Source organism: Erinaceus europaeus, chromosome 4, assembly GCF_950295315.1.
Source record: "Erinaceus europaeus chromosome 4, mEriEur2.1, whole genome shotgun sequence".
Taxonomy (NCBI): Eukaryota; Metazoa; Chordata; class Mammalia; order Eulipotyphla; family Erinaceidae; genus Erinaceus; species Erinaceus europaeus.
The window spans coordinates 10,586,908-10,612,028 of NC_080165.1; the positions used below are offsets into that span (position 1 = coordinate 10,586,908).

Below are 25,121 nucleotides of genomic sequence, written 5' to 3' on the forward strand. Positions count from 1 at the left end.
AACCACATTTTTAGGAGAATAGAACAAATGCTACAAATGTTTATCTGGAACCAGAAAAGACCTAGAATTGCCAAAACAATCGTGAGAAGAACAGAACTGGAGGCATCACACTCCCAGATCTCAAATAATATTATAGGGTCATTGTCATCAAAACTGCTTGGTTATAGTAGGGCACCAAAGTAAAAACCCTGGGTGAAGGGTGAGGGTGGATGTTCAGCTTCATGGGGCAGGGGGGTTGGGGGGGGGGAGTTGGGGGAATGAGATGGGACACAGTCTTTTGGTGGTGGGGATGTTTATGCACTCCTATTAATTTGCAGTCATATAAATCACTATTTACGTTATATGGAGGGGAAAAACTGAATGTCTCGGACTTTTTAAAGCACAGACTGAGTCTTTTTAATACATAGGCTGAGTCTTTGATATATTGGACAGAATATTCACCACAGAAGAGATACAAAATGCTGAGAAACACATGAAAAAATGCTCCAAGTCTTTGTGTCAGAGAAATGCAAATAAAGACAACAGTGAAATACCACTTCACTCCTGTGAGAATGTCATACATCAGAAAAGGTAGCAGCAGCAAATGTTGGAGAGGTTGTGGGGTAAAAGGAACCCTCCTGCACTGCTGGTGGGAATGTCAATTGGTCCAGCCTCTGTGGAGAACAGTCTGGAGAACTCTCAGAAGGCTAGAAATGGACCTACCCTATGATCCTACAATTCCTCTCCTGCAGACATACCCTAAGGAACCCAGCACACCCATCCAAAAAGATCTGTGTACACATATGTCCTTAGCAGCACAATCTGTAATAGCCAAAACCTGGAAGCAACCCAGGTGTCCAACTGCCAGCACTCACATGGGGTGGATCCAACCGAGAAGGTAAGCCTCTGACCCTCCCTCACCAGTTCTAGTGACTGCATGAAATAGAAAGAGGCATCGGGAGTTATTCTGGTATAAACATCTGCTTATTTAGAGATGGGTAAAGGCTTTTATACTGAGTTAAACAAAAAACATTTTTCACATATGTCAGAAATTATAGGTTTCTTAAAGGTAAGCTTGCCCCCGTAGTAAGGGGTTGGTATGATAAGAATTGATAAGATACATAAAGGTCAAGACAATCAGTTTCCTTGATGCAGGCAAGTTAATTATCCAAAGGTGTTTGAGAAAAGCATAGGAGTTAAACCAGTAAGGTGAGGTAGAGAAGGAGAAAAACAAATCTTGATGTAAATCACAGATATCAAAGGACACAAGGAACTAGAATATGGGATAACACTGCCAGGTACTGGCAGGGGCGTATGATAGAGTGTGTTCTCCTATATGATCAAAAGATGAAGCTATAGTTAATGTGAGAACTTTGAATGAACTTTGAAGCAAGCAGCCACTTAGTCTGATAGCAAGAGAATGAACTAAGTATGAGAGGCAGTAGGCATTCTGTGAGCTTGAGAGACTAACAAGTGTGGGAGACTAACAAACTGAGTCTGGGAGACTTTTACTCTGGCTCATCTCTATAAGGAGAGAGGCTAACAAGTGGGGTGTCTTTCCAGACCTCCACCCAAGGATGGGAGAGCTCCCCTAAGCTCTACCAAGCTTTCACATAGTCCCACATCCAACAACAGATGAGTAGCTGAGCAAGTTGTGGTCTATATATACAGAATGGAATACTATTCAGCTATAAAAAAAAATGGTGACTTCACCATTTTCAGCCAATCTTGGATCGATCTTGAAAAATTCATGTTAAGTGAAATAAGTCAGAAACAGAAGGATGAATATGCGATGATCTCACTCTCAGGCAGAAGTTGAGAAACAAGAAAGAAGAGAAAACACAAGTAGAACCTAAAGTGGAATTGGCATGTTGCACCAAAGTAAAAGACTCTGGGGTAGGTGGGGGTGGGGGGAATACAGGTCCAAAAAGGATGACAGAGGACTCTGGGGTGGGTGGGGGTTGTATTGTTATATGGAAAACTGGGAAATGTTATGCTTGTAGAAACTATTGTATTTATTGTCTAATGTACCAGCCTGGGGACTGGGTGGTAGCACACTGGGTTAAGCACACATAGTGCAAAGTGCAAGTTCAGGCAGTTCAAGCCTCCGGCTCACCACCTGTAGGGAAGTCACTTCACAAGTGGTGAAGCATATCTGAATGTGTCTTTCTCTTCCCCCTGTCTTCTCCTCCTCTCTCAACTTCTCTCTGTCCCATCCAACAACAGCAGCAACAACAATAACAATAAAGGCAATAACAATTGGTGAAAAATGACCCCCAGGGACAGTGGATTTGTAGGGCTGCCCAAGCCCCAGCAATAACTCTGGAGGCAAAAAAAAAAAAAAAAAAAAGTACAAACCTAATCAGAATGAAGATCAAGTTCTAAAAACCAAAAGACAAAATCAAGAATAGAAATAATTGTGTTTTGTTGAATTCAGTTTTATAGGTGAATATTTGCTCTGTATTAATATTTATCTAGACTAACTTTAGCTGAGATTAATTAATTAGATTATAAAATAGGAATCACACCCATGTGGTCTTCGAAAAAGTTCTTTATTCTAAATAATGATTATCCTTGTTTGAAGATGAGGTGTCTTCTTTAAAGCAAAGATAAGTACCATTATTTGAGTTTATTCTTTACATACATAAAGCACTGTTGTAAAGATAGCAAGAATCTTTTTTTTTAAGGTGCTTCATCCAGTTAGATCAAGGCTTTAGTGTCCTACCTCTTATGACCATACAACTTCCAAAATCTTCCAGGTCATCCGGTTAAAAGTACCCAGTTCACATCAAAGCCCAAAGTTGGAACCCTAGATTACGTAGACTACATCTTTTTTTTTTTTCCTTTAGCGAATGTGTTTGTAGTTTTCCTGGTGCCTTGTATAATTAAGTGTTGCAGTCCTTCTCCACTTTGTCCTGCTAAGCACACAGTGGGCATTTCAGTAAATTTTGTGTTCACAATGGCAAGTAGCTTTACACTTTTCTTTCAGCAATTCATGGTCACAGCCTGCTGACTGCTTCAAGGATGCACAGTTACTTAGGATATCTTCATACTCACAACTATTGGCTGTAATAAAAGAGATAAACTACTTTGTTACCACTTTCCTTAACATAAAAATGTCCACACAGGAATGCCAACCCTTCAGCTTCATTACTCGGGTAAGACCTTTCCTTTCACAGTATTCTCTAATTCCATCCCAGTTGGATCACTTTCTAACTAAGTCCCAAAACCTAGATATAGACCAGGTCCTGTGAGATAGAGCCTATGTTCACACGTATCCATAAACTAGGGCAAAATATATACCTGAAAGCAAAAGTATACAATAGTCTGCAGTGAGTACCCCCCAACACTTCATCTGCACTATTCCAGCCTTTAGGCCCATGACTGTTCAACAGTTTGTTTGGCTTTGTATGTTAACTCTCTTTTCAGCCACCAGGTTCCAGATGCTACCATGATGCAGACCAGACTTCTGGACAGACGACCCCACCAATGTGTCTTGGAGCTCCGCTTCTCCAGAGACCCACCCTACTAGGGAGAGAGAGACAGACTGGGAGTATGGATCGACCAGTCAATGCCCATGTACAGCGGGGAAGCAATTACAGAAGCCAGACCTTCCACCTTCTGCCTCCCACAATGACCTTGGGTCCATACTCTTAGAGTGATAAAGAATAGGAAAGCTATCAGGGGAGGGGATGGGATATGGAGTTCTGGTGGTAGAAATTGTGTGGAGTTGTACCCCTCTTGTCCTATAGGTTTGTTAATGTCTCCTTTTTTAAATAAATAAGTAAAAATGTCCACACAGGAGCCCGGCAGTGTTGCACCACGTTACACGCACACAGTATGAATCACATGGGCATGGACAGGTGCAAGGATCCTGGTTCAAATCCTTCCAGCTCCCCACCTGGCAAGGATGTCTCTTCACAGGCAGTGCAGCAGGTCTACAGGTGTCTGTCTTTCTCCCCCTCTGTCTTCCCCTCCTCTCTCAATTTTTCTCTGTCCTATCCAACAACAGCAGCAATGATGATGGAAAAAAGATGGCTGCCAGAATTCCTACCTTCTGCACCTCCAAACCAACCTCGATCCATACTCCCAGTGGGAGAGAAGTGATCAGAGAGAGAGGTTAAGAGGGCTCTGAGCTCCAGCTCCATCAGCACCCAGAGAGGAGGAAAAGGAGAGGGATATATGAGTGGCTTGGAGGGGAAGAGAGGATTAGATCTGGAAGAAAAAGGGGGCAACTGTATATAAATGAGAAACGGTAGTTGTAGAGAAGATGGCTGGCCCATGTCTACAACCTTGGGGGACCTGTGGTGGCTTGCAGTGGGGAGACTGAAGATTTAGAACCCTGGTGGTGGGAATGGAGTGGATTTATACCCCTGTTGTCATGTAATTTTATAAATCACTATTAAATCACTAATAAAATAAAGAAAAGGCTTCCAGGAGCAGTGGATTCATAGTGTAGGCACTGAACCCCAAAGATAATACTGGAGGGATATATAGATAGATAGATAGATAGATAGATAGATAGATAGATAGATAGATAGATAGATACACAATAAAAGCTCATAGTATGGTTAAAATTGGACAAGCAAGACAGTGTCACCTACATGATGATGAGTATACTGTCTTGAGGAAAATATTTGGAGGACGGTGCTTAAAGGTCACTGATTACCCCACCACCTTTTTATTTTGAATTTGGTGGTGTTTGGTAAAAAAAACCTTCTTCTTTCCTTCTTTAGTAAAGAGAATAAATTAGTATATATATATGTATATATATATATATATATATTTTTTTTTTTTTCTGCTTCGAGGGTTATCGCTGGGGGCTGATGCTTGGTGCCTGCACTATGAGTCCACTGCTCCTGGAGGCCATTTTTCCACCATTTTTGTTGCCCTTGTCACCCTTGTTGTTGTCATTATTGCTATTGCTGGGTTTCTTTGTAGTTGTTATCGTTGTTGGATAGGACAGAGAGAAATGGAGAGAGGAGGGGAAGACAGAGAGGGGGAGAGAAAGACACCTGCAGACCTGCTTCACTGCTTGTGAAACGACTCCCCTGCAGGTGGGGGCTGGAACCGGGTCTTTGCACTTCACACCATGTGCGCTTCACCTGCTGTGCTACCGCCCGACCCCCACTAACTGTATGTCTATGTGCAAGTTGCACATGTGACTAGAGGTGGCTACTTGAGAGACGCATTCTGACAGAGAACGCGGCCATTTTGTTATACTCTTGAGTAACACCACTTTCAAACTCTTCTTTCAATTTTTTTTTCAGATGAACTGATTTTTGTGGGAAGATACAGATCAAAGGTAATATACCCCTTCTTTCAATATGCTTTCTTAGATGATCACCTGGGTCCCCACCAAACTTAGTAAATCTCAAACTGAACTCGTTTTACCACCAACAAGGTTGACGATTCTTGGTTATGGCTTCTCAATCACCCTTCCATAATCACAGTGAAACGGTTTTCTGACTAGTCACTTGAGTCAGAACCCCCCCCTTTTTTTTTTTCTAGTTCAAACCAGCAAATACAATAAACTCTTAACTATTTAACCTTGCTGCTGACCGCTGTTTTTTTTTTCAAACTCATTCGTTCAAAACTTTTCTAGTGAGTTCCATATACTTGTTTGCATATATTGTTGTTGAGAAACTCTTTATAGAACATGATTCTGACCTTATCAACCACTTGTTTAAGATCATTCAAATTAGGGCTGATTGCTAAAACGATAAATTCTAGACTCTTAAACAGTATTCAAAACAAGTATACATATTCAACATTTTCTTCTAGGCTGAATTAAAGCTTTGACATTATATAAACATTCTGAATTACAACTATAAATCCAATCAGAAAGAGTAAAAACTAAAGGCACATGCCTCCAAACGTGAATTTCCCAATAAAGAGTCCATTCTATTTCTCAGTCATTTTAGTAAAAGTATGCCAATTTCTAAAATGTCAACCACTGGTTTTGTTTCTATTCATAACAATTCTGGGAATGTTATGCAAAACTTAGTTCACTCCCTTTTGCTGCAACGTCTGTTGGAAGCTACGACTGTTTACAGGTTTGTGTTATCCATTAAAACGATATATACAAGGAAAGTAATCATTTATTATGTTAGACACTATTATTTATACTAGAGAAAAATGGGAAACAGTCAACTTTAGGGATTCCATAGAGCACACATACACACAAGCCACACTATTTGGGATGTCTTAGATTTATACATTTAGATTCTTTCCAAATGCCATCTTTGGTATAACTACAAATTTCAATAAAATGAGGCACTTATCAGCAACAGTATATTTAACATTATTGTGTTTTGCAAAGTGACATAAACACATTGATGGCAGTTGTTTTATTATATTACAGGAAATATTCTTTTCATTACAACTAACTTATTTTTTATTTAAAAGAGTAAAATGCTTCAATATACTTTGCTTAATGAATATCTCCTTTGGATCAAGATAAAAACTAAATTGGCCAGCATGGGGGTGGATAGCATAATACTTATGCAAACAGACTCTCGTGTCTGAGGCTCCAAAGTCCTAGATAAAAATAAAGAATACAGTGCTCTGATCAAAATAAATAAACAATAACTAAATCAATAAAATTGGCCATTTTAGAAACTTACTTATTATGAAAAATAAAATATCAACTATTATGACAGTAACAAAGACTTCCAACTTACTGCATAGTCCGCCTTCACAGTTAGCAGGACAGCTGGCGCAAGGTGCTCCTTTGTCATAAGGGTTATTCTTTCTACTCAGATTATTCCCACTGTGATTCAAAATGTTAAGTTATAAAATATTTTTCACTTGGCTTAATTTAGTCTTGATGCCAGTGTTACTCATCAGACATACACATTCACCCTCCTGCTCACCCCTCCCCACCACCCCAGAAGCAGCCTCTAGGGGCTGGACAGCCGCTCCTAGCAGGCTTCCCGCTGAGCTATTTTCTTTACCAAGATTCCTGGCTCACCATGGGTATCCTTCAAAGCCTTTTCCTTTTTTTTTTTTTTTTTTTAAGTAGCTGGAGCTCTATTTGAGAGACAAAATATCTGACCAATCACAGCCTCATCCCTGCCTGGGAAAGACTACCTGGAGGTTTTTGTTTGTTTGTTTTGGATAGTTCTTACAATTGGCTGTCTTTACCCAGGCTGCTGGCAGCCAATTCGGAGTGGTCCAAGCTGCATACTGACTGTTAGGGTTTTTTACTCTTATTTTATTTTATTATCACTATTATAATATACATGTGTCCCTTTTCCCCCCTCCTTCTTCAGGCTGACCAAAATTAGCTGTTTTTTCCATTGCTAGGGGACTGGGTGTCCTATCCATTGTGAGAGGAACTTATTTCTCTCTACCTCTCCCCTCCACTCTCCTTTTTCCCTCCTCCTAGCTAAGTCAAAAAAAAAAAAAAACTCTTTCACTGCTCTTTCTTTTCTTGTTCTTTTCTTCTTTTCTCCCTTCCTCCTTCTTTTGCTTTCTGAATTCACTGATACTCATTTGTGAATTATTTGGGGGAAGAAATCTGACTCAGAGTGGACTCTATGTGTGTGTCTCTCTCTTCTCTACTTCCCTTTCTCCTCTTGCTATCCCTGGAGTTTACAGTGGACAGTAGATTTGCATAACTGTCGATTCTTGCTCTCCCTTTTTTCCTTTCTCTTACTTTTTCTTTTGGATTTGGTTGCTATTTTTTCTTGGACTGGAGGTGTTGTTTGGCTATCTAGTATTGGTTGAACTGCATCCTTGCTTCAGTTACTATTGTTGTAATTTCTGAGGTTGGTGACTGCATTTGTAATAAAGGTCTTTAGTACAGTGTGGCTTGTAATCAAAACACAACAACTGAAGAACAACAGAACAGAAAAATAAAAAACACATCAATAAAAAAATGGTTAAATCAAGAGCAAATAAAACTGCTACCACAATGAATCAGGACAAAAGCCCAGAAGAAATTACAAATCAGTCAGAAGTAACCATAAATAAGAAAAGCATGCAAGCAATAATAAACTAATAATCACAGAAATGAAGACAATTATGGAGGAAAGGGCTATCAGAATTATGGAAACAACAGATGAGACCCTCAAGGGAAATACAAGCTACTTCGAGTTAATTAGAGAACTGAAAGCTGAAATAGCTGAGCTAAAAGGCCAATTAACAGAACAAGCTAATACTGTAACTGAACTGAAGAAAGAAGCTGAGGAAAGGGAAAGCAGGCTAACAGAAGCAGAAAACAGAATTAGCCAGACAAAGGATGAGCTAGAGAAAACTAAGAAAGAGGTAAAAGAACTCAAAAAGAGATTGAGAGACACTGAAAACAACAACAGAGACATATGGAATGATCTCAAAAGAAGTAACATTCGTATAATAGGCCTACCAAAGGAAGAAAGAGAGGAAGGGGAAGTAAACATTCTAGAGGAGATTATAGAAGAAAACTTCTCAGACCTAAACAACAGAAAGGACATAAAGATTCAAGAGGCACAGAGAGTCCAAAACAGAATCAACCCAGACCTGAAGACACCAAGACACATCATAGTTACAATGAAAAGTAAGGATGAAGAAAGGATCCTAAAGGCTGCAAGAGAAAAAAAAAAGTCACATACAGGGGAAAACCCATAAGACTATCAGCAGACTTCTCTACTCAAACTCTAAAAGCCAGAAGAGAATGGAAAGATATCAATTGAACCCTGAATTAAAAAGGGTTTCAACCAAGGATAATATATCCTGCTAGGTGTTCATTCAAACTAGATGGAGCGATCAAAACCTTCTCAGACAGACAACAGTTAAAGGAGGCAACCATCACCAAGCTTGCCCTGAAAGAGGTTCTAAAAGACCTCTTATAAACCAGACCACCACCATACTACTTGCCATATATCAGAGCAAATTAAAAAAATTGTTGAATAATGGCACTACAAAACATTAAATCCATAATATCAATAAATGTCAGTGGCTTAAACTCACCCATCGAAAGGCACAGAGTGAAATGATGGATCAGAACGCACAACCCAACCATATGCTGCTTGCAAGAATCCCATCTGACCCAACAAGACAAACACAGACTTAAAGTGAAAGGATAGAAAACTATGATACAGGCCAATGGACCACACAAAAAGGCAGGAACAGCCATTCTCATATCTGACACAATAGACTTTAAATTAAATAAAGTAATAAAAGACAGGAAAGGCCATTACATAATGATTAGAGGATCAATCAGCCAAGAAGACTGAACAATTATTAACATCTATGCACCCAATGAGGGACCATCTAAATACAACAAACACCTACTGAAAGAACTACAAAAGTATATCAATAGTAATACAATAATAGTGGGAGACTTTAACACCCCACTCTTACACTTAGACAGATCAACAAAGCAGAGAATCAACAAAGAAAAAAGAGAATTAAATGAAGAGATGGACAGACTAGACCTCCTGAACATTTTCAGAGTCCTTCATCCAAAAAAAAACTGGAATACACATTCTTTTCAAATCCACACAGCACATACTCAAAGATAGACCACATGTTAGGACACAGTGGAGTAAAGCTACCATTTAACAACAAACAGAAAGCTACTAAAAGTCACAGAATTTGGAAACCCAACAACATGCTGCTTAAGAACCGCTGGGTCAGAGAGAAACTCAAGCAAGAAATTCAAATGTTCCTGGAAACAAATGACAATGAAAACACAAGCTATCAAAATATTTGGGACACAGCTAAAGCAGTGCTGAGAGGGAAACTCATAGCCATACAATCACATATTAGAGAACAAGAAAAAGCTCAAATAAACGACCTTACTGCACACCTTAAGGACTTAGAGGAAGAGGAACAAAGAAACCCTAAAGCAACCAGAAGGATGGAAATCACTAAAATTAGAGCAGAAATAAACAACATCAAAAATAAGAGAACCATACGAAAGATCAGTGAAGCCAAATGTTGGTTCTTTGAAAAATTAAACAAGATTGACAAACCCCTAGCCAGACTCACTAAAAAAAAGGGAGAAGACTCAAATAAATAAAATTGTAACAAAAGAGGAGATATCACAACTGACAGCACAGAAATCCAGAAAATCATGCGAAACTTCTACGAAGAACTATATGCCACCAAGCTAGAGAATCTGGAAGAAATGAAATAATTCCTAGAAACATATGCCCTTCCAAAACTGAACCAAGAACTACAAATCCTAAATGCACTAATCACAGACAAAGAAATTGAAACAGTTATTAAGAATCTTCCCAACAACAAAAGTCCTGGACCAGATGCTTCACAAACAAATTCTACAAAACCTTCAGGAAACAGTTAATACCTATACTTCTAAAGCTTTTCCACAAGATCTAAGAAACAGGAACACTCCCTTCCACCTTCTATGAAGCCAACATCACCCTGATACCAAAAGCAGATAGGGACACAACATAAAAGGAAAACTACAGATCAATATCTCTGATGAACATAGATGCCAAAATATTGAACAAGATCCTGGCCAACGGATACAGCAGTATATCAATGTTATGCATGTACAAACTATTGTATTTACTGTTGAATGTAAAACATTAATTCCCCAATAAAGAAATTTTAAAAAATGATTGTTCATCATGACCAAGTGGGATTTATCCCAGGAATGCAAGGCTGGTTCAACATATGTAAGCCAATCAATGTCATTCACCACATCAATAAAAGCAAAACCAAAAACCACATGATTATCTCAATAGATACAGAGAAAGCCTTTGACAAAATCCAATGCCCATTCATGCTCAAAACACTACAAAAAATGGGAATAGATGGGGAATTCCTCAAGTTAGTGGAGTCCATATATAGCAAACATACAGCCAACATCATACTCAATAGACAGAAGCTGCAAGCAATCCCCCTCAGATCGGGGACTAGACAGGGCTATCCATTATCACCATTACTCTTCAACATAGTATTGGATCAGGCAAGAGAAAGAAATCAAAGGAATACAGACTGGAAGGGAAGAAGTCAATCTCTCACTATTTGCAGATTATATGATAGTATACATAGAGAAACCTAAAGAATCCAGTAGAAAACTACTGGAAGTTATTTGGCAATATAGCAAGGTGCCAGGCTACAAAATTAATATACAAAAATCAGTGGCATTTCTTTATGCAAACACTAAATCTGAAGAAGAAGAAGACATCCAGAAATCACTCCCATTCACTGCTGCAGCAAAATCAATAAAATACCTAGGAATAAACCTGACCAAAGAAGTGAAAGATGTGTATACTGAAAACTATGAGTCACTATTCAAGGAAAAAGAAAATGATACCAAGTAATGGAAAGACATCCCATACTCATGGATTGGAAGAATAAATATCATCAAAATGAATAGTCTCTCCAAATATATATATACAAATTTAATATGATACCCATCAAAGCTCCACCAAGCTTCTTTAAGAGAATAGAACAAAAACTACAATCATTTATCTGGAACCAGAATACACCTAGAATTGCCAAAACAATCCTGAGGAAAAGAAACAGAAATGAAGGCATCACAGTCCCAGATCTCAAACTATATTATAAGGCCATCATCATCAAAACAGCCTGGTACTGGAACAAAAATAGGCACACAGACCAATGGAACAGAACTGAAAGCCCAGAACTAAACTCTCACACCTATAGACATCTAATAAGGAGGCCCAAAGTACTAAATGGAGGAAGGAGGCTCTCTTCATTAAATGGTGCTGGGATAACTGGGTCAAAACATGCAGAAGAATGAAACTGAACCACCTTATCTCACCAGAAACAAAAATCAAGTCCAAGTGGATGAATGACATGGATGTTAGACCAGAAACTATCAAATACTTAGAGGAAAACATTGGTGGACCACTTTCCCACCTAAACCTCAAGGACATCTTTGATGATACAAACTCAGTAACAAGGAAGACTAAAGCAGAAACAAATCAGTGGGACTACATCAAATTGAAAAGTGTCTGCACAGCCAAAGAAACTATCGCACAAAGAGACCCCTCACAGAATGGGAGAAGATCTTCACATCCCATACATCAGACAAGAGACTAATAACCAAAAATATGCAAAGATCTCAGCAAACTTAGCAACAAAAAAGCACATGACCCCATCCAAAAATGGGCAGAAGATATGAACATTCACTACAGAAGAGATCCAAAAGGCTAACAAACATATGAGAAAATTGCTCCACATCCCTGATTGTCAGAGAAATGAAAATAAAGACATTGAGATACCATCTCACCCCTGTGAGAATGGCATACATCAAAAAGGACAGCAGCAACAAATGCTGAAGAGGCTGTGGGGACAAAGAAACTTTCTGCACTGCTGGTGGGAATGTAAAAGGGTCCAACCTCTGTGGAGAGCAGTCTGGAGAACTCTCACAAGGCTAGACATGGACCTTCCATATGACCCAGTAATCCTTCTCCTAGGGATATACCCCAAGGACTCCATAACACCCAACCAAAAAGAAATGTGTACACCTATGTTCATAGCGGCACAATTCATAATAGCTAAAACTTGGAAGCAACCCAGGTGCCCAACAACAGATGAGTGGCTGAGAAAGCTGTGGTATGTATGCACAATGGAATACTATGCAGCTATTAAGAACAATGAACCCACCTTCTCTGACCCATCTTGGATGGTGCTAGAAGGAATTCTGTTAAGTGAGCTAAGTCAGAAAGATAAAGATGAGTATGGGATGATCCCACTCATCAACAGAAGTTGAGATAGAATAACAGAAATGACAAGGAACTTCAAACATTGAAAGAATTGAGTAGTTGATGTATTGAGATTATATTTTCAGTATATCCAAATGATGTTATAAATAACTTCAAATGTATTGCTTAATGAAAGCACATGTCCACTGTTATCAATCAAGGGATGGTTCATTAAGTAGTTGTGTTTTGTGAAAAATTCTGCAAAACAGACCAGTTGTTACCTTTCTCTCAAGTCAAAAATCTGTTAATAACCTCTTGAAAAAACTTGGATACCCAAAGAATGACTGAAGCATTCAAAATAAATGAGTCATGATCAGTGGAAATAATGTACTTAGCTTTTTAGATAAAGAGGAATAGGAAAATCCTGGAAGGGCGGGATCTAAGTGGTAACATAATGGGTTAAGAGCATATAGTATGAAGAGCAAGAACCCTCGAAAGGATCTCAAGCCCCTGGCTCCCCACCTTCACATTCAATGAAGCAGGTCTGCAGCTGTCTCTCCTCTCCCCCATTCTATCTTCCACTCCTCTCTCAGTTTCTCTCTGTTCTAACCTATAAAATAATGGGTGAATGGCCTCCAGAAGCAGTGGATACATACTGCCGACACTGAGCCCTGGTGATTACCCTAGAGGAAAAAGAGAAGGAAGGGAAGTGGAGGGAAGAGATAGGAGAGGGGAGGAGAGGAGAGGAGAGGAGAGGAGAGGAGAGGAGAGGAGAGGGGAGGAGGGGAGAGGAGAGGGGAGAGGAGAGGGGAGGGGAGGGGAGGGGAGAGGAGAGGAGAGGAGAGGAGAGGAGAGGAGAGGAGAGGAGAGGAGAGGAGAGGAGAGGAGAGGAGAGGAGAGGAGAGGAGAGGAGAGGAGGGGAGGGGAGAGGAGTGGGAGAGGTGAGGCTCCTTTATAAGTTGGGAAAGAGAACTTCAGATATTTTTCTTGATACTGAGAATTTTGTGTCCTCCCTGATCAGCTGGAGCTATTAACTACATAGGAGAAAACAGGTGAAGCGTATCGAGTGAGGCCTTAACATTAAAGACAAGTTTGGACTCAACCTTATCAGCAAGGGAAACTAAACAAAGTAGAAGCAAATGGGACCACAACAAATTAAAAACTCTTTTATACATGAATAAAAACTTCCACAAGGACTTAAAAAAAAGGGGGGGAGCAACCTAACAACTGGGTGACTTCATTTGCACATCACACAGCTGACCAGGGATTGATAGAAAAATATATACAGTTTCGCAACATAGTACAAAGAAATTCAAATAAAACACAATACAAGGCAATTCACAAGGTCTAAATAGGCAGTTCTTCAAAGAAGACCTAAAGACGGTCCACAGACATGAAAAATAGTCTTGCATCACTTATTAGAAATACAAAATTGCCAGGCTAGCTATGTGGGCGGGAGACAGACAACCAGGGACTCATGGCTGAGCTGGGAATGCAGTTCAATCTTTATTGATGAGCGGGGATGCAGTGCAATCAATCAAATCTCTATTCATTAGAAAATCATGTCCTTTATATCTCCTGAGGCGGAAGTGTCAGGAAAAGGAAATACGTAGGATAGGGGGTGGGGAGAAGGAAAAAGCGCTCGAACCAGTGGGGATTAAACGGTGGAAAACAGGATGTGAATAGGTGAGGGGCGGAGTGGAAAAAGAGCATGAACCAGTGGGATTAAACCAGTGCGGGTCTCAAACAAAACAATGATTATGTAAATAGACCACAACTTTAAGCAATGCAAGTGAACCTAACGTGATGATCAAAATAGAAGGGGTCTTAGAAGCAGAATTAGAAGCAGACCAACACAAAATAATATCAAATGAGATACCTACCACCTCTCATCTCACAGCTATGAGAATGGTCTACAACAAAGAAGTCATAAAACACAGGTGTTTTTGAAGATGTAGACAAAAGATGAGTATACTAATGGGGGGAATGCAAGCTGAGGCTATCCCTAAGCAACACAGGATGGGGAGACCTTAAAAAAAGAAAAAAGAAAGATGCTACAACAATACCACTGGCAGGCATGTATCCAGCAGATATTAAAACACCAATTCAAACGGCTGGATGTATATTTATGTTGTGCATAACAAGGTTACAGGATGTAACCCTAATGAATGCTACTTTGCAGTTTCAAAAGATCACATTGTATCATTTAGTAGAAAAAGGATGTAACTTAAGGTGATCAAGCTAAATGAAACAAGTAAAGAGGTGAATGGTGCAAAGCGCAAGGACTGGTGTGAGGATCCCAGTTCGAGCCCCGGGCTCCCCACCTACAGGGGAGTCACTTCACAGGTGATGAAGCAGGTCTGCAGGTGTCTGTCTTTCTCTCCCTCTCTCTGTCTTCCCCTCCTTGCTCCATTTCTCTCTGTCCTACCCAACAACAACAACAACAATAATAATTAAAACAAGGGCAACAAAAGGGAAAATAAATTTAAAAAATAAAAAGAGGTGAAGGACAACTATCAGGTGATTTCACACATATGTTGTGTATAGACAATAAAGCAAATGAACTTGCAAAAAATGGCAACAAAGCCATCTTTCCAATCATGTAAAAATGATAGCTATTGCCAGAAGGAGGAAAAGCCTACAGGAAATCCGGCAGCAGGTTCAGTGAGGAGCACAAGTACTGGCAGAAGTGTGGCCATGCCTGCGAAATTCATGATTTTGTGAACCAATGTCAAGTCAGTAATTAAAAGAGAGGAATACATTTTAAACATGAGCAAACTAAGGCCATAAGCACAAAGGACATTTGCAAATGTATTCCTTCCCTTGACTGAGATGATGTCTTTTATTCTGATCTGTTTAATACATGATAATTTTTTACAAAGTATATTTCAGGTGGAATTTTATTTTTGTTATTAAACTGCAAATGTTTATACTTACGATGGACAGTACTGACAAACGTAGAAGTATTTTAGACTTTCCTGTCGGGGACAATAGGCAACGCCGCATCCAATGAGGTGAGATGAGTACCAAACGACCTGAAGTTGCATAAAGGGAGATAAGAAAGTACATTAAAGAGGGAAAATGGGGTTTGGGCGGTAGTGCAGAGGGTTAAGCGCACATGGTATAAAGTGCAAGGACCCGGCAAGGATTGGCACAAGGATCCTGGTTGGAACCCCTGGCTCCCCACCTATGGGGGGGGGTCGCCTCACAAGAGGTGAAGCAGGTCTGCAGGTGTCATCTGTCTTTCTCTCCCTTTCTCCATCTTCCCCTCCTCTCTCCATTTCTCTCTGTTCTATCCAACAACAATGACATCAATAACAATAATAATAACCACAATGATTAAAAAGAACAACAAGGGCAATAAAAGGGGAAAAATAGCCTCCAGGAGCAGTGGATTCATGGTGCAGGCACTGAGCTCCAGAAACAACACTAAGGCAAAAAAAAAACCAAAAATGAAACAAGGGTAACATAAAAATACCAGTTCTAAAAGTGGAGAAACTTACCAATACCATTGCTTATCATATAAAGAAATATGTAAATCACTGACTTAGCAAATTTTAACTTCTTTATTTAAAAATTTTATCATTGGGGCTTCAGCTTTCTGGATTAACTTTTTCAGAGAGAAGAAAAAGATGAAGAGAGACATAGAGAGAGAGAGAGAGAGAACAAAACCAAAGCTTCCTCCAGTGCCTTGAGGACTAGATCTCAAGCCTGACAATTGTGTGTGAGAACACAGGCACCTCCTCATAATCTGTCTCATTGACCCAAAATCCCAAGCTTTTAAGACAAAAATTTAATTTAGGACTAACGAAATATCTCAGCCTTTTAGAACACAAAATTGAATGTCTTAGGATCTTAAGATCTCATCTGTATTTGTTGATTTATTTAATGTTTGAAAAAGCTGAGAATACTCCTTTACCAAGAATTCTGTAAAACACAACTTCAAATAAAATGCTAGCCAATGCTGAGAATATATAATATATAACCAGGCTTCCCCACCAGATGTGACATTGATGCTGGTTATTATTTAAAGGGACTTTCTATGTTAGAGCCTTTGTACCAGGAGTATTTTCATGTATTCCACTTGCTGGGGCTCACGTGGAGTGGCTCCAACCAGGGGGTAAGCCTCCAACCCTCCCTCGCCGGTTCTAGGGACCACACAACTTGGAAAGAGTCATTGGGGAATATTCTGGTACGAACATTCGTTTATTGGGAGAAGAGTACAGGTCTTTATACTGAGTTAAACAAAGGACATTTTTCACATATGTCAGAAATTACAGGTTTCTTAAAAGTCAGCTTGCCCCTATGGTAGGGGGCTGGTATGACAAGAATTGATGAGATACATAAAGGTCAAAACGATTAGTCTCCATGATGCAGGCGAGTTAATTATCCAAAGGCATTTGAGAGAAGCATAGGGGTTAAACCAGTAAGGTGAGGTAGAGAAGAAGAAAAACAAATCTTGATGTAAATCACAGATATCAAAGAGCACAAGGAAATAGACTTTGGGGTATTATTTATTGCCTGGTATAGGAGGGTGTATGATAGAGTGTGTTCTCCTTTATGATCAAAAGGTGAAGTGGTTGTGTGAACTTTGAGTGAACCCTCAAGCAGGCAGCTATTTGGCCTGCTGCTATCAGGGGAAACTAAGTGTGAGAGGCTTGTAGGCTTTCTGTGAGCTTGAGACACTAACAAGGAGAAACTGAGTCTGGGAGATTTTTCCCTCTTGGCTCATCTCTATAAGGAGAGAGGCTAACAAATGGGATGTCTTTCCAGACCCCCATCCGAGGATGTGAGAGCTCCCCTAAGCTCTACCAAGCTTTCACATAGTCCCACACCACTTACCTGAGTATAATGTCCAACAACTGCACTGGCAGGCTTTGCCCCTGTACCATACACAAAATTCTGGCTCTCATCATACCAGCTCTGAATTGCCTGTGACCATGGAGATGGGTCACTTGACATATAAAGATTCTCACCACAGTTTGTGCCTAAGAAGGAACACATTATTAATAAAGTAAGGAATAAAACACTCAGTGGCAAAAAGAAAAAAAGAGGAAAAAAGTTAACTACTTGATTCCAAAGTCATCATTCAAACAGCACTTGCACTTGTAACTTAGGAGGGAAAAGGTACTCGGTTAAATATAATGACCAATTTTATTCTTCCACATGATTCAACCCAGTCTTCCTAACACCATTTGTTGAAGAGATTCTTTTTTCTCCATTTAATGTTTTGGGCTCCCTTGTCAAAAAAATCAGATGACCAATGACAGATGAGTGGAGTGGTCAGGTGTGGCATATACACATAAAGGGGTACAGCTCAACTGTTTAAAATGGTGAATGATGAAGTCATCTCCTTTGCTTCATCTTGAGTGGAATTTGCAGGAGTCACATTAAGTGAGATCAGCCAAAAAGAGGACAAATACCAGATGTGCTTATTTACAGGTGGAACTTAAGAAACAAGAACAGAAAGGGAAGACACAAAGTAAAACTTGAACTGAGTGGAGTGTAGTATACCAAAGCAAAGGACTCTGGGTAAGGAGGAGAAGGGAAAGGGTGGAGAGAGAGGCCTTGGGAGCCTGGTGCTTGATAGTGGACAGAGACTTTATTTGGGGCTGTGGTGGGGAGAGTACTTTGCAGACATATCATGGGAAGATGAGAAACCATACTGCAAACCACTAATCCCTCAATAAAGTGATGGGGTGGGCTCTTCTCCCCAAGTATCAGCCATCAAACTGAACAGAAAATAGATTTGCCTAGTGCACAGAAACTGACGTCAATACGGGAAATTCTTTTGCTGGTCTGTCAAGGGATCATGCTCTCTCCTGCTGACATCTTGGTGACGAGAAAGCCTTATGAACTCTCAGCACAGTCTCTTTCCTTCTCTTGTCCACCAACAGTAGATATTTTAAGCATTCAGGACCCTGCACATTTATAACTATGATCTGATATGATCTTTGAGACAGAAATGTTACAGGCAGTTTTGAAAAGTCCCAGTCAAGAGGCAATTCCAACATCAAGACAGATAACAGGTATAGAAAAAAATTTGATCTTCCCTAAATTGGAAGGAATCTGGCTCAATAAAATTCATTATGTTATGAGGTCAAATGTTCCTCTACATTAAGCAGGAAGGGCCTGAGAGAGATGCTAGGTAGTAAGAACTGTACTCTCCACCTGTCGACAAATGCACCAATTCAGCAAAAATTCATGAATGAATTATTCTTATAAGAAACTAAAAGCAAGCAAACATATAAGCAACTAACTGAAAGTCTCCTGTTTCTTGGGTGACAGGGAAGTCTGAGTCACTGAGGCCTGTAGGGTGAACAGAACACATTCTAGTTGGGTTCTATTCTCAGTGTAGTGCCACTTCAGGAAGCTATCTCTTCCAGCCCCACCTTCTCCTAGCAGAAGGGAAGAGTTTGTTTATAAATTCAGCACCCTGATTTTTTTCATCTTTATTTACTTATTGGATAGCCAGAAAGCAAGAGGGAAAGGAGAGAGAGAGAGAGAGAGACCTATAGCACTGCTTCACCTCTCACAAAGCTTTCCCCCTGTAGGTGGGGACTGAGGACTGGGGACTGGGGACTCAAACCTAGGTCCTTGTGCATTGTAACACATGCACTTGACCAGGTGTGCCACCTCCTAGCCCCCCAGCATTCTGATTTTTTGAAAGGGCAATCCCCAGAGATATGGCTTCTGTCTTATTAGTCTTGGAAGTCAAGCCACAGGTTACTCAAGAATGGAAATTATAGTTTAACTATAAGTAGTAGACAGAATAACTTTTCTCCTGTCTCAGTGCAGAGCAAGAGACTGAAAAATACTAGCTCTCAGCTTCTCCCTGGGAAGAAAAATTGTGTGTCTAATGATCCAACTACTTTCTTTTCTTTCTCTCTTTCTTTTTTCCCTTCCTTCCTTCCTTCTTTTTTTTTTTTTTTTTTTTTTTTTTTTAGATAAGTAGAGGCAGAGAGAAGTATAGAGACCACAATAATGAATCTTCCACTAAAGTGTGAAGAACCATGCGCAAACCTGTGTGGCACACGCACATTGCAACTAAGCACACTATCCAAGTGAGGCATTTTGCTGGTCCCCAGTGCTCCAGTTTGTACAGTTTCCCAAAGAACTGGAATCTGTCGCTCAGTTGTTGGGATTCTAATGAATTTGGCACAATCTAATTGCTTGGAGGGAGAGCACAGACAGCAGACTGTACTGGCATATGCCAGGTTTTCACTCAGACTCGACACAGACCAAGCAAAGGAAGAGCTCTCTCTGCTCCCAGATTTCTCCTGAGGAGTCCAGTGTTCATTGGTGTATCTAATATCTCAGCATCTGTAGACTTGCCTTAAGAGATGTACGTGATCTCTCTTCCTACACTGATAGGTTTAGTACTGCTTATCCTCTAGAGTAAGAACAGACCTGGTGGTTTGGATTGGCAAATGCTCCCTCACCCAGGCTTGACACAGAGCAAACTGATAAAAACTGTAGTGTTCTGCTTCTCCTTGGGTAATGGGAATTGCTGGTCTAAGAATAAAAGGCCACAACTTTCCAGATCCTGCCCAAAGGCCTGGCTTCTTTGGAATGCTAACAAAATCAAGAGCACAGGATGGCGAGACCAGAGATGAGATTTGGGTTAACGGCCATTGTCTTACTTCCTGGGTCAACACAGACTCTTAGCTGCCAGGACCTCTCCAGGTAATGAGAAAGTTAGATGGGAGATCTGATGACTCCTCTTTCTTAGGGCTTCTTTTATTATCCTTAGTTTTATTATACTTATTAGTGATTTAATGTTTCTTAGGAGTTTTGGAGAAACAAGAATTTTCTTTTTTGAATTTGCTTTTTATATATTTTTTTTCCACTAGAACTATTGCTGTGACTCAGTGCTTGAATGAGCTCACTGCTCTCGGCAGTCCGGCCATTTTTTTTTCTCTGTTTTGATTTTTTGATAGAGTAATAGAGAAAAGAGGGAGGTAGAGAGGGAATAAGAAAGAAACAGCACAGACACCTTCGCACAAGCAGTGAAATCATGCTGCCAGTGTCCCTCTTACCCCCTTCTCTAGCCTCCCTCCCCTCTCTATTATTTATTTCTGTCACTATCAGAGAGAGAAGGGAGAAGGAATTTTTTTTTTAATTGACCACCAGAAATGGTGGGTTTATCATACAGAGACCATCAATAACCCTGGTGACAATAAAAAGGAACAAGTATCAGGTGTTTCTGGCACAATGGCTAGCACACTGGACTTCTAGTGACAAAGGGGAAAAAGAGCTATTTGACCGTTATCAATATTTTTTTAAACGAATCACCATACCCAAGGTAATTATCCTGATTTTAAAAAGAGCAAACAATTCAAAATAACCACTATGCTTTATGAATGTAAAATAGGTTTCACATACCAAATCACTGCACGATTTCATGGGGGGAAAAGAGGAAATGCTTAGAAATAAAAATGCCTGGCTAGTTTTCTGATAATTCTGAAAACTGGAAAACAACACATGACCTTTTTCCTCATTAACTAGTTGAAAGGAACACAGGAAGTACTTTCTGAGAAGCTATTTGCTTAAAATTAATCATCAGTGAGCATGGAATCAATCTAGTTATCACAATCCTCTATGAATAAATGCTTTGCTTTAATAAGACAGCAGCCAGTCACATTGATTCACTGAAGAGCGTAAATCCTGAATGCAGTATCCCACAACTGACCCTCCTATCTCATTTGTTCAGGATTGTTTTATTTGTTCATTTATTCAACAAGCATTAATTCACATACTGGTTCGCCGGTCCTCTGGATTACTGTGCCCTAATGTGCACTGGTTTGCCCACTTTTGGGCATTTTCTGTTGCTTCTTTGCTCCATCCCTAAAAGTCCCAAGAAAAATAAAAGTGAACATCAATATTCAATTCCAGGAAAACATAAGTTTTATAATCTAATTGGGAGGTTGGCATGCATTCTTTTAAAACTTCTGTAGATGTAATAGCTAATTGCCACTGATATTAAAATCTTCTCTTTTGAAAAATCTTTCATAATCTCCACACAAATGGAGGTCATTGGTTGAGAGACAAGACATCCATCTAAACAGAATAATAGCTCTGAAAGCAAAAAAAAAAAAAAAAAAAAAAATCAGGGCTAGAACTGTTGTGACAGGGAGGGATAGTGCTGATTCACATATAAAATGTTCTAATTATATGTCAGTAGTAGTCAGTAATTTCCAACTCACTGTTTTCATAAAGGAGACATCTAGTTTATAAATTATGCCCTGGAAAGGAGGCTGTTATTAATCCTGAATGAAAATGATCCTAAAGAAATAAAGGCCTTTCTTTCCTTACCATAGTGAAAATAGTGAATTTTAAAAATGCAGTGATGGGAGTCAGGCGGTAGTGCAGCGGGTTAAGTGCAAGGACCGGCCTAAGGATCCCGGTTCGAGCCACTGGCTCCCCACCTGCAGGGGAGTCGCTTCACAAGTGGTGAAGCAGGTCTGCGGTGTTTACCTTTCTCTCCCCCTCGCTGTCTTCCCCTCCTCTCTCCATTTCTCTCTGTCCTAACAATGACAGCATCAATAACAACAATAATAACTATAACAACAATAAAAAACAAGGGCAAAAAAAAGGGAAAATAAATAAGTAATAAAAAAGAATTTTTTTTAAATGCAGTGATGGGGTCTGGGAGGTGACACAGTGAATAAAGCTTTAGACTGTCCAGCAAAAGGTCCTGAGTTTGATCCCTGGTAGCACATGTGCCAGAAAGGTGTCTGGTTCTTTATTTCCCCTCTCCTATCTTTCTCATTAATAAACAAATAATTTTTTAAAAATGCAGTGACTTCCTGTCTAGTGTCTGAAGATATGGCTTTTGTCTTCGCAACTTGATGACTATATAACACTGACAAGTTATTTAATTACTATAAGGAGAAATTAAAGTGTTCTTCCCTAAAAAAGGCTCACATGAAAGTAGAAAGTTCTTAAGAGCTACCAGTTACTCACTGCCTACTCTCACCATTACTGGTTCACACCATTTCTCTCCCATTATTATCTCTTACCATCTTTAGCATATTACTGGCAGTTGGAGAGACAGATTTCCTTAGTTCATTGTGTTTATTTACAATCTCTCTTTGGACTTCTGTCTGAGTAGTTAACAAAGCAGTGAAGGCTGGATCCTAAAAGGAAATACAGTCAGATTTGTTTAACATTTATAAAGATATAGGCATGGATAAGATAAGTCAACAGAACAAAGTTCAGTTTATAAAAGCATTTAGTTCAAGACAATATTTGTTATGTACTTCCAGTAAGTCTGAGCCAAAGGTATAATAGGAAAGTAGTTTGAAGCTTTGAGAATGAGAAGGTAAGTCGTCTGGGAGGTGGTGCAGTGGAGAAAGTGTTGGACACTCAAGCAGGAGGTCCTGAGTTCAATCCCCAGTAGTACATGTACCCGAAGGAATTCTGGTCCTCTCTCTCCTATCCCTTTCATTAATAAATAACTAACTGAAATATTTAAAAACAGAGAATGAGAAGGTAACACGTTGAGTGATGAACTGAAAAGGAATCGGAACCACAAACACTAAGATCTATCTTCAAGGAAGCACTTAGTGTGACTTTTCTAGACGTAAGAATGTTCATGGGAGTCGGGCAGGTGGGTTAAGCTCACGTATAAGGATGGGCGTAAGGATCCCATTTTGACCCCCCGGCCCCCCACCTACAGAGGAGTCGCTTCACAGGCAGTGAAGCAGGTCTGCAGGTCTCTCCCCCTCTCTATCTTCCCCTCCTCTCTCCATTTTCTCTGTCCTATCCAGCAACGACGGCATTAATAACCACAACAATAAAACATCAAGGGCAACAAAAGGGAATAAATAAATAATATTTATATGTTTGGAATGAAACAGTGAAAAGGGTGGAAGTTAAAATTCATCCCTTTCTTTAGCGTGCATATTTGGATCTTCCCTATTTCTTCTTATGGGAGTTAAAATTCATTTGGCAACGCTGTGTATTGTATTTGTCCACTTGGATGTCATCTTTTCCTAGTTTATTTCCTTCCATACTGATGGTTATTGTTATTTTTCTTACAATAAATAGTATCTTGTTTGAGGGCCATATGTGCAACTTTTGTATTATTTACATTTGAATGAGGTGGTTGTCTTGGACAAACTCTTGTAACAATGATCTGAAGGAGTGGAAGGGAGACAGCTCATCTAGGGGCGCACTGGCTAAACCCTGCTGGGAAGGCCCCGCACTTCAGAGAGCACCATGGACAGAAGCAGCGGAGCTCCGTGGATGGCGAGGCAGTAGTATCTTTACTATCCTTTGCATCTTTTGGATTAAAAGAGAAGCAGGAGGAGAAAGAGGAGGGAGGAGAAAAAGTCGGGTCCATGAGACAGCTCACTAGTATCTTCTATTTGAGACTTTTTTGTTGTTGTTGCTGTTGCCCCTTTTTTTTTATTATTGTTGTAGCTATTATAGTTGTTGATGTCGTCATCATTGGACAGAGAGAAATGGCGAGAGGAGGGGAAGACAGAGAGGGGGAGAGAAAGATAGACACCTGCAGACTTGCCTCACCGCTTGTGAAGTGACTCCCCTGCAGGTGGGGAGCTGGGGGTTCGAACCGGGATCCTAACGCTGGTCCTTGTGCTTTGTACCACGTGTGCTTAACCCGCTGTGCAATCGCCAGACTCCCTATGTGAGACTTTTAAAATTATTATTCTTTCTTGTTTATTTTCTTTTTCACAAGAGCACTGTCCACTCTGGCTTACAGTGGTACCTGGGACTGAAATATGAGATTCTGGAGCCATTAGCAAAAAAAAAAAAAAGTTTTTTGCATAAAATGATAATTCTACTTCCCATATACCTGGTTCTGTATTTTAAATAAATGTGGGGACTGGAGGGAATAGGTTATATCAAGGAGTCTTATCTTTTTGTGTTTAGGAATTCTTATTGCTATATTTATATCCGTTACCAAAGGATCTTCTTTTCCCTGATAAGACTACCAGATGGTTTCACTCACATGTGCAACATAAAACTGAAACACGTGAACATGTGTAAAATAAATAAAAGTAGCCAAACTGTCTCTCTTTAAAAAAAAAAAAGTCAAACTATCTCTTTTAAAAAATAATTCTATATTTTTAATTTTATTTATTATTTTGGGTAGAGACAGAAATTGAGAGGGAAGGGAAGACAGAGACACCTGCAGCACTGCCTCACCACTTGTGAAGTCTGCCCCCTGAAGGTAAAAAAAAAAAAAAACTACACTTGAAGGAAAACATTGACTTGACAATATCTGCATTAGAGAAAGAATATTTATGGTTAGTTTGAGTGTATGCAATATTCTAAAACACGATTCACCCTGGTAGGGGCAAAGTTTATATAAAGTTACTCAAAAGATGTCTTTCAACTTTTTGTAATCTCTAATATAATGTGGAAGAGAAAGATGTTCAATTAATGAATTATGGCTGACTTTGTCCATTGAGTATTAAAAAGCTAATACACCCTGAGGTGAAGGGAAGTGTGGCAACAGAAGAAGCAGGAGTGAAGACAGGACCT

The 25,121-nt window shown here is 39.7% G+C and overlaps 1 protein-coding gene across 4 annotated transcripts in view; it reads right to left on the bottom strand.

The window, feature by feature from the left end:
* Window positions 1-2,512: 2,512 nt before the first annotated feature.
* The window catches only part of CRISP2 (cysteine rich secretory protein 2), a 31,063-nt gene continuing 8,454 nt past the window's right edge, over window positions 2,513-25,121 (bottom strand). For all 4 annotated transcript variants that reach the window (XM_060188733.1, XM_060188734.1, XM_060188732.1 and 1 more), the window contains 6 exons: window positions 22,631-22,747; window positions 21,368-21,455; window positions 17,451-17,596; window positions 15,546-15,643; window positions 6,663-6,751; window positions 2,513-3,045 (listed from right to left, as the gene is read on the bottom strand). In XM_060188733.1, coding sequence (XP_060044716.1) covers window positions 2,918-3,045; window positions 6,663-6,751; window positions 15,546-15,643; window positions 17,451-17,596; window positions 21,368-21,455; window positions 22,631-22,747 — 666 coding nt within the window. In that variant the 3' untranslated portion in view covers window positions 2,513-2,917. The remainder of the gene's footprint in view (window positions 3,046-6,662; window positions 6,752-15,545; window positions 15,644-17,450; window positions 17,597-21,367; window positions 21,456-22,630; window positions 22,748-25,121) is intronic.